The 15,362-nt window shown below is 39.9% G+C and overlaps 1 protein-coding gene across 1 annotated transcript in view; it reads right to left on the bottom strand.

Annotated features, from left to right (window-relative positions):
- Positions 1-310: 310 nt before the first annotated feature.
- The window catches only part of LOC133532718 (leishmanolysin-like peptidase), a 187,552-nt gene continuing 172,500 nt past the window's right edge, over positions 311-15,362 (bottom strand). Inside the window, exons 13-18 of the mRNA XM_061871493.1 lie at positions 12,218-12,350; positions 10,654-10,813; positions 10,204-10,298; positions 5,401-5,472; positions 4,823-4,954; positions 311-3,554 (exon numbers count right to left, since the gene is read on the bottom strand). Coding sequence (XP_061727477.1) covers positions 3,414-3,554; positions 4,823-4,954; positions 5,401-5,472; positions 10,204-10,298; positions 10,654-10,813; positions 12,218-12,350 — 733 coding nt within the window. The 3' untranslated portion in view covers positions 311-3,413. The remainder of the gene's footprint in view (positions 3,555-4,822; positions 4,955-5,400; positions 5,473-10,203; positions 10,299-10,653; positions 10,814-12,217; positions 12,351-15,362) is intronic.

Genomic DNA, 15,362 nt, shown 5'->3' with positions numbered 1-15,362 from the left:
ACCCCCCCTCCCTTTTGGTGATATGTGGTGAGGTTCTTGGCGAACCCCCCCTCGCCCACATGACCTCACGTGTATTTATTTTTTATTTTTTCATCGACCTTATTTTAAAATAAATAGTATTGTATAGTAAATCTTGTTTATACTCGCTATTTTGAAGTGCCAAGTGAAGATTTAAGTTTAACAAAACCGAGAAAAAGTATGTGGTAGATATTTTTTCTTAGTTTCGTTCACTATAGAAAAATACACGTGAGGTTTTCTTATACCCCCTCCTCCCCCAACGTGATCTGTCGAGATTTTTCGTGACCCCCCCTCCCCCCCTATCGAACCTCGCGCGATTTGCGCACAAGCCCTAAACGGTGCCTCATGTTTTGTGTGAATTGCTAAATTTCAACTTTTGGCAAGCGCATCATCTACCATACGTGTGGCATATCTGTTGAAACGAGGGTCGATTAATTTTTTGACTTTACACCTCTTTTACAATGAATAACTCGTAATCTATAATTAAATAGACTTTTTATTTCCACTTCATCATTTAGGAATGAGCGAAAGTGACATAAACATAAAAGTAATTGATATAAATAATATAATTGCAAAATAAAATAGGTAACTTTTGCAATATATATAATGGTATTTTACACTTAACTATCTAGTGACCACAGACAACTAAACAGACAAATATGTTATGTCAAACAGATATTCGTGGCTAGAAGGCGCTAAGATTAGTTGTCAAATTGATTTGATTGATTTTAAGTGAGAAGATCGCTATAGATATAGACCAAAGATACATATCTAAGACAGTTTCGTGCTTCGAACTTGACAGGTTAACGAGATGGCACTGTACAGCTCCATACATTTTGCGGTAATTCTGACTATCAAAGTTTGATTTGACGTTTGATAATTCAGTGACCGAAAAACATGGCGCAGTACAGCGCCATCTGTTGGAGGTCAAAATAAGGCGCACGTTTTTTTTTCTGAGACTTTACCTCTCTATTATAAACAATTGTCTTTGATAGTACTACGAACAGAATTGTCACTGTTAAAGAATCTATATTTGACAGTGGAAGGTCATGAATTATGTTGTCTCTAACGTATGACGCGTTCTCTTTCTCGCTTGCTAGACTGTGTCTTAAGGCGACGCATCGTTAAACAGTAAAATAAAAAAGTGCAGCGCTTGCTTGCTTGCTCCCCAAAATCCAATTTAATTAAGATTTCTATTATTATAATGAATTTACAATATATTCTAAAATGATGTAATGACAAGTTTAGTTTAGTTTATTATTTGTAAATAGTCACCACTAGTATTAAGATTATTGCCATGCCCTAACAGGCTGTCATGTACTGACTATGTAATGTTAACATGGATGCAATAAAATATATGAATATGAATCCGCGCGTAGTGAAATTTCTTTTGCGCTAGCTTATTCTGTAAGGTCGTATGCGGCAAAACGGGCTTTACCGTTTAAATTAAAGAAAACAAGAATTAATTGAAAAATCACAACTACAGAATTGAAGTGTGTGTTTAGACTAATCTACATGAAAAATTTTGAGGCTTGAAACGGTCCCATTTGCCTGTACAATGAAAATATTTGGTTAAAAAAAGGCATCTTTGATACGACTTTCTCTGCTATATAAGTTAACCAATCGTGTAACGGGAAGTATGAATAACCAGCTCACCAAACAATACTTCCATGACTTTTGTAATAGGGTTGTTTCCATCTACAAATCTTAGGGCAGAATTGTATCCCAATAATTTTTTTTGGATTATAAGAACATGTTAAACTACTTTTAGGGGACCTGTAATGACCATATTTATGTAAATATTGAATTTAAAATATCTTTTGGCACACGTCACGTGACCGAACTCGAAACGTCATTGAAGATTCTGATGACGTCACAACTCTCGGATTGACACTGTTGACAGTTAGGCCATAAACAACAAATGTCAAATGTCAGTTGACAGTTCGTAACTTCCACGTGTGTATGTAGTTATGTGTCAAACCGTAAACTGTGACGTCACACAATTTTCAAAGAGCGTTTTGGGCGCGAAAGCATCTGTCAAAATATATTTTGTTAATTTAACATATTTAAAGCCGTTTTTAGTATAAAAGTTGAATTTTAGGGCAACTTTTAGTTAATATAGAACGTAATACAAGCGTTTCAAAAAATTTGAAACAACCCTATTGCGAGATAAATCAAGATACCTGACGCAAAAATTTACAATGTCTTAAAATGACCGCTCGGAGCAAGCTATAGCCGAATTGGCCCGAACAATTGAGTGATATACCGACAGATGTACCGTCACGACCACAATTACCAGCGGTAGCAGCATGGTTCCATTTTTATCACTTGTCATTATGCCCGTCACTTTCGCGTTTACATACTTGTCAGAACGTGACAGGCATGGTGATAAGTTATAAAGAGCCAAGCATCTTAGCCCTACTGTTCGACTTTACACATTTATTTATTCTAGTTGTCTATGGTACGACTTATACAATAATTCATTTGGTCTGTACATACCTACTTAATTACTAAAGTCATTTTCATTTATTTTTAAGGATGGTTTTGATTTTTAACTTACGTAGGTAACAAAATGTCCTGTTTATCCGACATACGATAAGGAGTTTTCTTTTTCAAATTACGTTTAAGCCTAGAAATAACACCAACCATAAACAAACTGCAAATTCCATGAAAAGAACTTGATTAAAGTGGTTAATATTTTCGTAAATTCCGTTTTAAAAGGATATTTTGTTCGATTAGGAACTACTCGCATCTTATGTGGCGTAGCCATGATGACGACTGATTATCGACAAACGCCAAGCTTTCATCATATTAACCTTTTGAACGCCAGACTTCGAAGGAATATTTCGTGCCTCGGACGCCAGGCGATCACAATTACTTAAGCGAAATTGAACTTTACGGAGTCCCGCGTAAGTCCTTATTGCATTGGCGAAGCTGACGGCTGTGGCTGTCGTTGGCTTCCAGGGCAAGACGTTTCGATGACGCCCACAGCCGTCTATGGCGGTCAAAGCACCTGTCTTTTTCTAACACACATGAAGATACGAAAAGGACTTATTATAGGGACCTTGTGCGTTGGAAACAAATTTGACATTGATACTTCACATTAAAGCAGGTGCTGCCCCCTGTTGGCACGCTATCTAGTGCGTTACCGGTTCTGCCATCTTGTGGTCTAAATTAGAAACTCAAGCTTGACATTTGAATTGGGCGCTAATGAACATATGCTCTTGTACTGCCCCCTACAGTTCATAAACGCCTATTGGCCAAAAAATGGTAATTTAAGGGATCAAAAGACGCGGCACAAGATGGCTGCCATAATCAAGATGGCGGCCGGTAAAAAAGATACGATCATACGTTACTACAGGTTCAACGGGATCACCTCTTTGCCTCCTTAGCAATTAAAAGACGCGACACAAGATGGCCGCCGCAATCAAGATGGCGGCCGGTAACAAAGATGGCGCCGAGCACGGTAATACGTCACTGGGGTATAGGTTGGGCGGCATCGCCTCTTCACCGCCTTTGCAGTATTCCCCGCGGCTCTGAAAAAAAAAATAGTTTGGAGGCATAAGACCAGACGAATCGCCTGATGGTATGCGGTTACCGTCGTCCATGGACACCAAAAGAGATGTAAATACGTTGCTGGCCTTTAAGATGGGAGTAGGTACGTTTTTTTTAAAAGGTGAATTGAAGCAGAGGGAATTGATTGTAAAGTCTAAGAAAAAATCGTGTCCCTTAGTTTGACATCCAAAACAGATAGCGCTGTACTGCTATGGCAAGATACATTGATTAAAATGCGTAAAATCTAAGACAATTTCGTGCTTCGAATTTGACAGGTAAACTAGATGGCGCTGTACAGCTCCATACATTTTGCGGTTACGCTGATTGTCAAAAGTTGACGTTTGACAATTCAGTGACCGCAATATGGCGCAGTACAGCGCCATCTGTTTTGGGTGTCAGACTAAGGGGCACGTTTTTTACTTAGACTTTACTCTCTATTAGAATCAATTCTCTTTAATTGAAGGAAAAAAAATATAACCTGCCAGTCTGTGGGGGCGGAAAGCCTACCGCGAACTTCGCTAATTACGGACATCTTTCTCTGTCAGTCTAATTACGACTTCATTGGAGTAAAAGAAAAAGATGCCCGCAATTTGAGAATTCGGTGTTCGCGGTAGACCCTCTGCGCCTATATGTTTATTGGTATCTCTTGGTAATTTAAAATGGTAAAACCGAAATTCGAAAATTGCGGGGTTCTTTTCTTTTACTCTCACTAAGACGTTTAACGACCGGTCTGGCCTAGTGGGTAGCGACCCTGCCTATGAAGCTGATGGTCCCGGGTTCAAATCCTGGTAAGAGCATATATTTGAGTGATGAACACGGATATTTGTTTCTGAGTCACGGGTGTTTTCTATGTATTAAGTATTTATAATTATATATTATATATATCGTTGTCTAGGTACCTAGAACACAAGCCTTATTGAGCTTACTGTGGGACTTCGTTAATTTGTGTAATAATGTCCTATAATAAGACATAATTAGAGTTACAGAGAGAAATACCCGCAATTGACGAACTTCGATTTACGCGGTTATAGCCCAGGTTGGTATTCCAGCGTCGTGAATTCGACTATTTTTTTTTTCATTTTTCCTTCATGTCTAAAGCCCGACCAGAAATATATGATCATTGTCAAGAGGGCGCTGTTCAGTTTAGTATGAAAAATTTAGTTCCAATGAAATTCCGCAATATGGCGCGTGATCATATATTATATTATGCTTAGAAACGTCGATCTTAAGTTCGAAAAGTGTATCTTACCTTGAACTCATCAGCGCACACCTCCCTGCAGGGCGGGCACACCACGCCCCCCTTGTGCAGCCAGCCCCTCTTGATGATGCGGATCTGCAGCACCTGCCCCGCGTGGAAGCAGGTGTACGAGTAGTTGCCCACCTGGAACAAATATACCATTAGTTCCACGACCGGTTTGGCCTATAACTCAGTATCTTTAGGTATTTAAATAAAAGTAAACAAAATCTACCCTCAAATTTTTATGGCTTATTAAATGGCTCTTTAAGCCAGTTGAGGGTATGTGTTTGGCCGGCTCGAGTATTTAAATGACTTATATTTTTCTGACGGGACAGATTAAAAAAAATGAGAGAAAATATGCCTTAAAATAGTCTCAGATTACTGGCAAAAATTTGTTTGGTTTGAAAATGCCATCACAAAATAATCTGCAAAATTCATTGTATGAAAAATCGAATTTCGTTAAAGTTCTCCAAAACGCGAATTTCATAGGTAATGACCTAATAGCCCATTTCATCTCAGTATGCTGGCATACAATAACACCATTTACGAGCAAGTGTGTTGAAAACATAAAAATAATGTAAAGTACTTACCACAATATGCAGGCGGCCACTTTCGCACTTATATTTGTAGCATCCAGAGCCCCAGTGTTGCCATTCTCGTATCTGGAAGAAACAATATTATTTATTTATTTACATGATTTATGGTTTTAATTATGTTTACTTATAGATTTACACAGGATGGGTCCGAATAATCCAACCGACTTGAAGTAGCGGCCTCAACCTTCGCGAGGCCCTGGGCGGAACTTATAAAAAATCTGCTCTGCGAGGCCTTGTAAATATATGGTCGAGTTAATGCGAGGCCTTCGCTAGCGCGAGTAAGGCCCCGGGCGACTGCCCTGCTCGCTACCCACTAAGGCCGCCACTAAGACTTGAACCATAAATCGCGATGTCAGGAGTTAAAAAGATGAGTTGGTACACAGTTAGCATCAAAAGTAAAGAATCAGACTACATACTATGACTACGCATCAAATGTCTTAGAGCGTTTAACCAACGGAGTCGCCTTTAAGAGCGAGCCTCTGTCGAAAACCTCGGCCAATAGTCATATGTATTGTATGGACTGCCTTATCTGATATGGCATTTGACGTGCCCCTCCCCCGCAAAAATAAGCAGTTTGTTTTGTACAGAAAATTACAGACAAGGCATCTCCAGATAATTAAATGCTCTAAGTCAAATGTATACTCGTTTCTAATACCTTAAGGGCGGTTTCCGAATAGCATTTTATACGCGCCTAAAAGCTCGTTTTTGGAAGCGCGTGTAGGCGCATATTATAGACCAAATGTAGCGAAATGTAGCGCGCGTGTAAGCGCGGCGTAACGACGAAACGACTGTTCATGCGCAGAAAAAAGGCTGGTTTGAAATCGCCATAACAAAAATAAAATATGCCTCTCTATGTATACGTAGTACAATTAGTCTGTGACATATACTTTTGAACGCGACCAGCAGGGCTAAGATGGTCGGCTGTCTATCATTTGTCACCCTACCTGTCACGCTCTAACAAATACGTAAGTGCGAACGTGACGCATGATATGACAAGTGACAAAAACACGACCATGATACCGCTGCTGTGGGGCTAAGATGGTCGGCTCTTTATCATTTGTCACCATGCCTGTCACGTTCTAACAAGTACGTAAGTGCGAAAGTGATGGGCATAGCTCTACCGGAACTCTATTTTCAACTCCTACTCCTACGCTTACTCTGGTTATAATATTCGCTGAAAATCGTTGAGCATTAGACTTTTTGTTTGCCGCGTTATCTATTGTCGAGTAGCAGTACTGAGGGTTCCGCTACTTGACGCTAGATGTAGACAACGAAAATAATAGTATTTTTGGTAACGAAACCGTTGTATGGAGTGAGCACTCTTGGTCTTCTTAATTCTCTTTGACTTCTTCTTCTTCTTCCTCACGTTGTCCCGGCATTTTGCCACGGCTCATGGGAGCCTGGGGTCCGCTTGACAACTAACCCCAAGATTTGGCGTAGGCACTAGTTTTTACGAAAGCGACTGCCATCTGACCTTCCAACCCAGAGGGGGTAAACTAGGCCTTGTTGGGATTAGTCCGGTTTCCTCACGATGTTTTCCTTCACCGAAAAGCGACTGGTAAATATCAAATGATATTTCGTACGTAATTTCCGAAAAACTCATTGGTACGAGCCAGGGTTTGAACCCGCGACCTCCGGATTGCAAGTCGCACGCTCTTACCGCTAGGCCACCAGCGTTTTTTTTGACCTTTGACCTTTGACAATACACATAATTATCGCATTTAGTAGTACTAGTATAGAACGTGTCATTCACGAAGACGCGTGCTTTAACTCGTATCGTCATGTTCTTAAAGGTTATATTTGACAAATCTGCGCGTCATCGTGGATGACATGAACTATAATACATTCACAACGATAGCTTTCACTTCACACAGTTAATATAATTAAACATACCTACAATAAAAATAATTTGTCAGGAGTAAGCAAGAATAGGGTTGTTTCCATCTACAAATCTTAGGGCAGATTTGTATCCCAATAAATTCTTTTGGATTATAAGAACATGTTAAACTACTTTTAGGGGACCTGTAATGATCATATTTTTGTAAATATTGAATTTAAAATACCTTTTGGCACACGTCACGTGACCAAACTCGAAACGTCATTGAAGATTCTGATGACGTCACAACTCTCGGATTGACACTGTTGACAGTTAGGCGATAAACAACAAATGACAAATGTCAGTTGACAGTTCGTATCTTCTACGTGTGTATGTGTCAAACCGTAAACTGTGACGTCACACACTTTTCAAAGAGCGTTTTGGGCGCGAAAGCATCTGTCAAAATATATTTAGTTAATTCAACATATTTAAAGCCGTTTTTGGTATAAAGGTTGAATTTTAGGGCAACTTTTAGTTACTATAGAACGTAATACAAGCGTTTAAAAAAATTGGAAACAACCCTATTGTTATAGGGAGCGTGCATGAACTGTAGGAGGCAGGAGGCAACACAGGAGCCGTCAGATTTTTAGCGCGAGGCGTAAATGTGATGTTTATTGTTCCGATGTAGCCCACAAGATGGCAGAATCTACTATGCACAAGAAAACACGTGACGTGTAAATGTAAATGTTTATTGTTCCGATTCAGGCCACAAGATGGCAGACCCTCAAACGCGCACGGTCCCTATACTAGATAAATCAATTTTAGACTGCTCGCCCCTCCGAAGCATTTACGTTTTCATCTGATGTAATACTCGTATTATGACGTAATAAGAACACATAACAGTGTGCATGTGTGTTTCTACGGGCTTTAGGTGTTCTTATGAGGGGCGCGCATTTTTAAAATGGTTCATCCTTCGCAGTAGCCGCAACACCTATATTGTATAATGTATATACAGACTTGTATCACAATGAAAAAATCCCATCCCAAATCTTTGGTTTGGATTGTCGGTACAACAGACTAGCAATTCCGCCAGCTGGCCATCCGTCGTTCACAGCTATACTCTGTATCTTTAGGTATTTAGATAAAGGTAAACAAAATCTACCCTCAAATGGCGCTTTAAGCCAGTTGAGGGTAGATGAAAACATTACATGATCAAATAATGTAGGTTAAAGTCACGTCAGTGACAGATCCAGGCGGTTTTGTATTAGGTCGGTTAACCAATAAATGTTATAACTACCCGAAAATGTACAAATTGTTTGTTTACTTTTATTTAAATACCTAAAGATACAGAGTATTTTAACATTGCAATCGTGACACGTCACTAGCGACATCTGTATACTTTGAGTCAATGTTTACAAGCTATTTGCATTTTCCCTGCCTGTTACCACAGAGAATTTGAAATAGAGCTGCCAGAGGTGGATTGTCAAATAAAACTTTGTAGCCGCAGTAAATTTACTGCTATCATTCGACACATGATTAAAATTTTTAGAACGCCATTTGATTACACCTCCATTTCACATTCTCTTTGCTTCGTCACAATTTTTAGCGTTTTTTTAAACTTATTGCGTTTTTGGCAAACATACATATTTGCGTCACTCAGTTGCGTACCTCGAATATATCACCCGTGATCCAGTCCCAAAAGCCCTGTGTGTCAAAAGTCATCCTTATACTAACAATGTGTGTTACTTATATGTTTGTGTGTGTGTAAACCTCATTCGTTATATTATATCATTTGGCTATATTGACAAGGAAAGGTACCCAACTGTCCGGTTCCGATTTGATTTATATTTATATATGTTATAGAGAACTCTAAAATAACGGACACTCAAAAATACTAAATCTTCTAACTCGTATAGAAAGTGATGCTCAAGCAACTTGCTAGTTAATGGCTGGTTTGAGTATACGTTTGAGAGCAGGAAAAATAATGAGCACATGTTTTGTTATATCTGCTTAAACTCAAGTATTCCTAAAAAAACACCCGTCTTTATGTGTACCTTTAGCGATAAGATATTATAAAACTTCGAATGTCGATTTTTTTGGATAAAATGAGTTTCAGCCGATATAACAAAACATGTGCTCATTATTTTTCCTGCTCTCAAACATATACTCAAACCAGCCATTAACTAGCAAGTTGCTTGAGCATCACTTTCTATAGGAGTTAGAAGATTTAGTATTTTTTTAGTACTTTGGAGGACAATTTCTCCCAATAGGTTGAGTTTGGGCAGCTAAAAAAAATACGTGTCTGTTATTTTAGACTACTCTATAACATATACAAATATCAATCAAATCGGAACCGGACAGTTGGGTGCCTTTCCTTGTGAGTTCGAAATTAAGATTGACTTGTCACAGTCGAAAGGAACCAAAAAGAATTCATATATTTATTTCAATCAATCAGCACTGACAGCCTTACGTGCTAATTAGCATTACATTACTTTCTTTTCTTTTTTATTATAGGATATTATTACACAAATTGACTAAGTCCCACAGTAAGTTACTTAGTGTCTAACATGAATTAATCACCAATAAAGTCAGTATGAACGGTGGTTAAAATTCAACCTGTATATATATCGTTGTCTAAGTACCCACAACATAAGCCTTCTTGAGCTTACCGTAGGACTTATAATTCTGTTTTTTTATTCCGTAGACTAAAATGACATTTCATGTGGTACTAAGAAATGTCATGTCTTACATATTAAACGTCATTTTAGTCTACGGAATAAAAAAACAGACCTTAGTCAATGTTGTTATATATGGGTATACTTATATATTTGTAATAAGTGGGTAGGCAGTCGCGTAATAAATACTTGTCGAGCAACACGTCTTTAATTTAACAGTGGCGACGAGTATAAGATTTTATTTGGTCTTGTGTAAGAATGTCCCTATAATATTTATTTATTATTTATATTTATTTATGTACTTACCTGCCGGCAAGATTTCTGCTCCCACACGCGGTCGCTGTGGTCAAAGCACTTGGAGTGGGCGCCGTAGTTCTCCAGCGCGAAGTTCACGTCGGTCTCTGTAACAATATTACATATTAACAAACTTAATTAGGTACACAATGCTATGAGTAGGGTCTAGTGTTATTTGGCTGCGGTTTTCTTTAAGGTAACTTCCCCAGTTGGGCCCTGCTCTAGATCTGGAATGACATCCGCTGTGCTGTGCCCTACCACACAAAGCGAGATAACATTCACAATGCCCATACCTCTATTTTGGACGTAGTTTAAGGACATACCCGGGTCCAATATGGTGCTGTATGGATTTGTATTTATAGTAACTGTCATTCAGAACTCCGTAAGCGCGATGTAGGAAATGCTAACGCCATCTGTTAGAATATTGTGACAACGCTCACAGAAAAGACGCCACAGACTTACTGGGTGTATTCTCTTCGTATTCACAGCGGCTGCCTCTGATGAGGACGCTCTTGTGTCTCCACGTGAACTCCTGCAGATAAGGGCAGTAGTCCGCGAGTGAGACGGAGCCGCCGTAGTGCGCTTCTTCCCCTGGGGCCACATTTGGCAGCGTGTCGAAGTGCTGAAAAGTAAAAAGACATAAAGGATATAGGTAAATAACTTTATTTAACCTTTTTGACCCCCGAAAGACGCCACCCCCTCCCCAAAAGAGAGGTGTTATATGTTTAACGCCAATGTCTGTCTGTCTGTGGCGTCGTAGCTCTCCAACGGAAGGACCGACTTTGATGCGGGTTTTTTCACGTAAAAAGCGAGTTTTTTTGCGGTCGTTATTAGTTATGTTTCATAGAAATCGATCCAGCAGTTTGAAGAGTATCAACTCTTTTCTAAAAGAGGGCGTAGGGCTTTTTTTAATGTTAAATTTAATAGTTATTTGTCCGAGTTTGATAGACAGTGATTATTCAATGAGCCAATTGAGTAGTCAAACGTTAACGCTTGCAATCAGAGTTACGAGTTACCGTATGATGTAACTAATATAACCTAGATCATACAATACATAGAATACAATCAATAAATATTGGTCCTAACCCAAGTTTAGATAAATACTAAGCAATATACGATTGCTGTCGAGACAGCCGGACCCTGGTGCAGCGAGGCGTCCCAATTGTTCAGGGAACTGGGTCGGCGGCTAAGGGAGAGGGGGAACGATCCCCGTTCTGGGTCTTGGCTTGTCCAACAGGTCTCCATCGCCATACAGCGTGGCAACGCTGCGAGTGTGATGGGGACTTTTGGACAAGGCATGTCACAGGACGGGCTTTACTTTAGTTAAATAATTTTAAGTTTGTGTTTATATAGTGGTGCTTGTTTTTTTTTTTTTGTAATAATAGTGTTTTATTTAAGTTTTTTGTGTACTGATTTCTATTGATTATATAAAATTATTTACTTGATGCACAAATAAAAAAAAAAAAAAAAATATACGATAATGTTATCATGTACTTATTCGTAAAAGTCGTCATGTTTTCTAGGTTTTCGGGGGTGCAGATTTCGAAAAAATCTGAGCCCATGGTTATTCAGATTCTAACTAACTAACTAAAACTAACTATCGTGGCGCAGTGATCCAAAGAGGGTCTTGGCCTCCAAAACGAGAGAATGCCACCTGTCCCGATCCTGTGCCACTTCCTGCCAGTTGTCGGCTTTAGTTGTTGTTATTCAGATTCGCGTGTTCTAATTCATGTTTGAATAGATATTTAATCATAAAACACAACACACAAGACATCACACACCCACGCAAGACACAACAGCAGCCGATTCAACGGAGACACGCCGTTTTGTCGCCTAAATAGTGGTTAGTTTTAATTTTATGTTTTTTCTTTAGTTTTGAATAATTTAGTTGTGTGTGTATAAAAATTGTGTATGTGACTTTTAGATTTAATTTAGTCATTTTATAAAATGTACATGTATGTTAAACTATGAAGTATTTGTAATATGGGCCTTGTTGCCTTTTTAAAATAATAAATAAATAAAATACCTGGTAAGCTCTTGGCAGGATATTTTCATGTCGGACCAGGTTACAGAGCACGACGGCCGAGCGTCGCGGCGAGCATTCTGTCCTTAGCGGGTCCCCCTTGATGCGTTCACAAAATGGCGCCGGATTCTTACGTCTGGACACAAAAACATATAAATTAATGGGAGAATCAACTTTTTAGCGTCACTCGTTGCCATGGTTACGATTAGTTGTCCAGGGGACAAAAGTTCATTGAAATACTGATTTTATGGTACTTCAATGTATTAAACTTGCGTCTTTGTGGCCGTTATAACCAATGTCCATAATGGGCCCCCTACTAAGCATGTTAATAGAACGGCATACAACGTCTCTTCAAACAAACTGTGCCACTGTTGTCCCTTGGACAACGGGACAGGATAACAAAACAAAAAAAGTTGATTCACCCAATGCAAAAACCATCAAACTTCTGTTGCCAATGAGGTAACAAACCCACAGAAAAGAACATTAATAAGTATGTGTTATATGTTTCTATGGATATGGGATATCTAATGACATGTATTTTTTCACCTCAGCAACTCGAACAAGCCTTCTTTCGTCACTCCGGGGAGTGACGAAAGTGCGATTTTCCTCACTCTAGGGAGTGAGGCAAGCTTTTGTCATAATGATGCTGATGTATGTATGTATGTCTCTTTATTGCACATAACCAGGTTAACATAAAACAGACAAAACAAAAAAAAAATGTTATGTACAAAGGCGAACTTATCCCTAAAAGGGATCTCTTCCAGCTAATGATGATTGTAATTTTCAGTCATGAATGTAAATAAATGTGGTTAACTTCACTTGATGTTGTTTTTTTTTTACATTTAATATGTTCTCACTACTGAGGTGAAAAGTTGTATGTGTCACAAGAGAGCAAAGTTATTTATATCTCGTGTTTTTGAGTCCCTCGCAAGAAATACCAACTTTCTTCTCTTGTTGCACAAATAACTATTCTTAAACGTTGCAGCGCCATCTGCGTTAACCTTTACGAGTTTATCCTCATTGTAAGCTGCAGTGCAATTAAAATGAATATGTACACATAATACAAATAAAACTTTTAATTTGTTATTATAATAACCAACTTACTCTTCATATTCCTTTTCAGAGATGCTTGTAAAGATAAATATGGATTTTAATACATACTGCCAAAATGTAAGAATGCAGCCATAATATTAATTTTGCAGGTTTTACTTATATAGGTACGGTATTTCATTTCATTTATTTATTGCAGTCTCGAACATAGTTACATAATAAGGTGTTAGGGCACACAATATTAAATTTAACTAAATATCTAATACCTATTAAAACATTTCATCATAATATGTCTTGTGTATATAAAAATCGAATAATAATAACATTATAAAAGTGAATAAAAATAAAATACTTATGTTACAAGTAATTCATATGAAGGTAGGAACGTAAAAAAGAACGTAAATAAAACATCATACTCGTAAAACTACGCGCCCCTCCCCAAACACATTACCTATACGCTCACATATAAAGTAATTTTATATTAAGTAGTTTATATATTTGTGAGCGCAAGTGCTTTGGAGGCGTTCGGAGTTTAAGAAATGATCTATATAATTAATTTTACTTACTCCGTTGTATTATCCAGTGTATCGCTTGGAAAAGAGAGAAATCTTTCAATTTAAGTGTGACGAAATTAATTATAGTTAGTCTAAAAAATTAAATAGGCTCTGAAGATAAAACAAAACTATGGATTTTTGGATTGATTATACGCGTATTTCATGAGTAATTGCGGTAATCAAAGACAATATTAGGTTCTCAAGATCTTAGACATACCTATTGGACTTAATCTGCCGTACGAAAGTACCATGTAAAAAAGTGCGATCCACCACGCGTTGACGAGAATCAAAGAATTGCATGTTGTGCCTGTGTCAGACTGAAACACCACAATACAAGCTGTACCTCAACCTTTGCGTGTTCAGCCACTGCTTGCACGACGTGGTAGCGAACTTGCAGCCGAGTCCGCGGCCCCAGTCTAAAGGCGCTGCCACACTAGTCGGCAGGTGAGACACTACAATACAAGCTGTACCTCAACCTTTGCGTGTTCAGCCACTGCTTGCACGACGTGGTAGCGAACTGGCAGCCGAGTCCGCGGCCCCAGTCTAAAGGCGCTGCCACACTAGTCGGCAGGTGAGACACTACAATACAAGCTGTACCTCAACCTTTGCGTGTTCAGCCACTGCTTGCACGACGTGGTAGCGAACTGGCAGCCGAGTCCGCGGCCCCAGTCTAAAGGCGCTGCCACACTAGTCGGCAGGTGAGACACTACAATACAAGCTGTACCTCAACCTTTGCGTGTTCAGCCACTGCTTGCACGACGTGGTAGCGAACTGGCAGCCGAGTCCGCGGCCCCAGTCTAAAGGCGCTGCCACACTAGTCGGCAGGTGAGACACTACAATACAAGCTGTACCTCAACCTTTGCGTGTTCAGCCACTGCTTGCACGACGTGGTAGCGAACTGGCAGCCGAGTCCGCGGCCCCAGTCTAAAGGCGCTGCCACACTAGTCGGCAGGTGAGACACTACAATACAAGCTGTACCTCAACCTTTGCGTGTTCAGCCACTGCTTGCACGACGTGGTAGCGAACTGGCAGCCGAGTCCGCGGCCCCAGTCTAAAGGCGCTGCCACACTAGTCGGCAGGTGAGACACTACAATACAAGCTGTACCTCAACCTTTGCGTGTTCAGCCACTGCTTGCACGACGTGGTAGCGAACTGGCAGCCGAGTCCGCGGCCCCAGTCTAAAGGCGCTGCCACACTAGTCGGCAGGTGAGACACTACAATACAAGCTGTACCTCAACCTTTGCGTGTTCAGCCACTGCTTGCACGACGTGGTAGCGAACTGGCAGCCGAGACCGCGGCCCCAGTCTAAAGGCGCTGCCACACTAGTCGGCAGGTGAGACACTACAATACAAGCTGTACCTCAACCTTTGCGTGTTCAGCCACTGCTTGCACGACGTGGTAGCGAACTGGCAGCCGAGTCCGCGGCCCCAGTCTAAAGGCGCTGCCACACTAGTCGGCAGGTGAGACACTACAATACAAGCTGTACCTCAACCTTTGCGTGTTCAGCCACTGCTTGCACGACGTGGTAGCGAACTGGCAGCCGA

The sequence above is a fragment of the Cydia pomonella genome, chromosome 27 (assembly GCF_033807575.1).
Source record: "Cydia pomonella isolate Wapato2018A chromosome 27, ilCydPomo1, whole genome shotgun sequence".
In the NCBI taxonomy this organism is placed as follows: domain Eukaryota; kingdom Metazoa; phylum Arthropoda; class Insecta; order Lepidoptera; family Tortricidae; genus Cydia; species Cydia pomonella.
The sequence above is the reverse complement of the archived record's forward strand: the minus strand, read 5'-3'. Positions and strand labels throughout refer to the sequence as shown.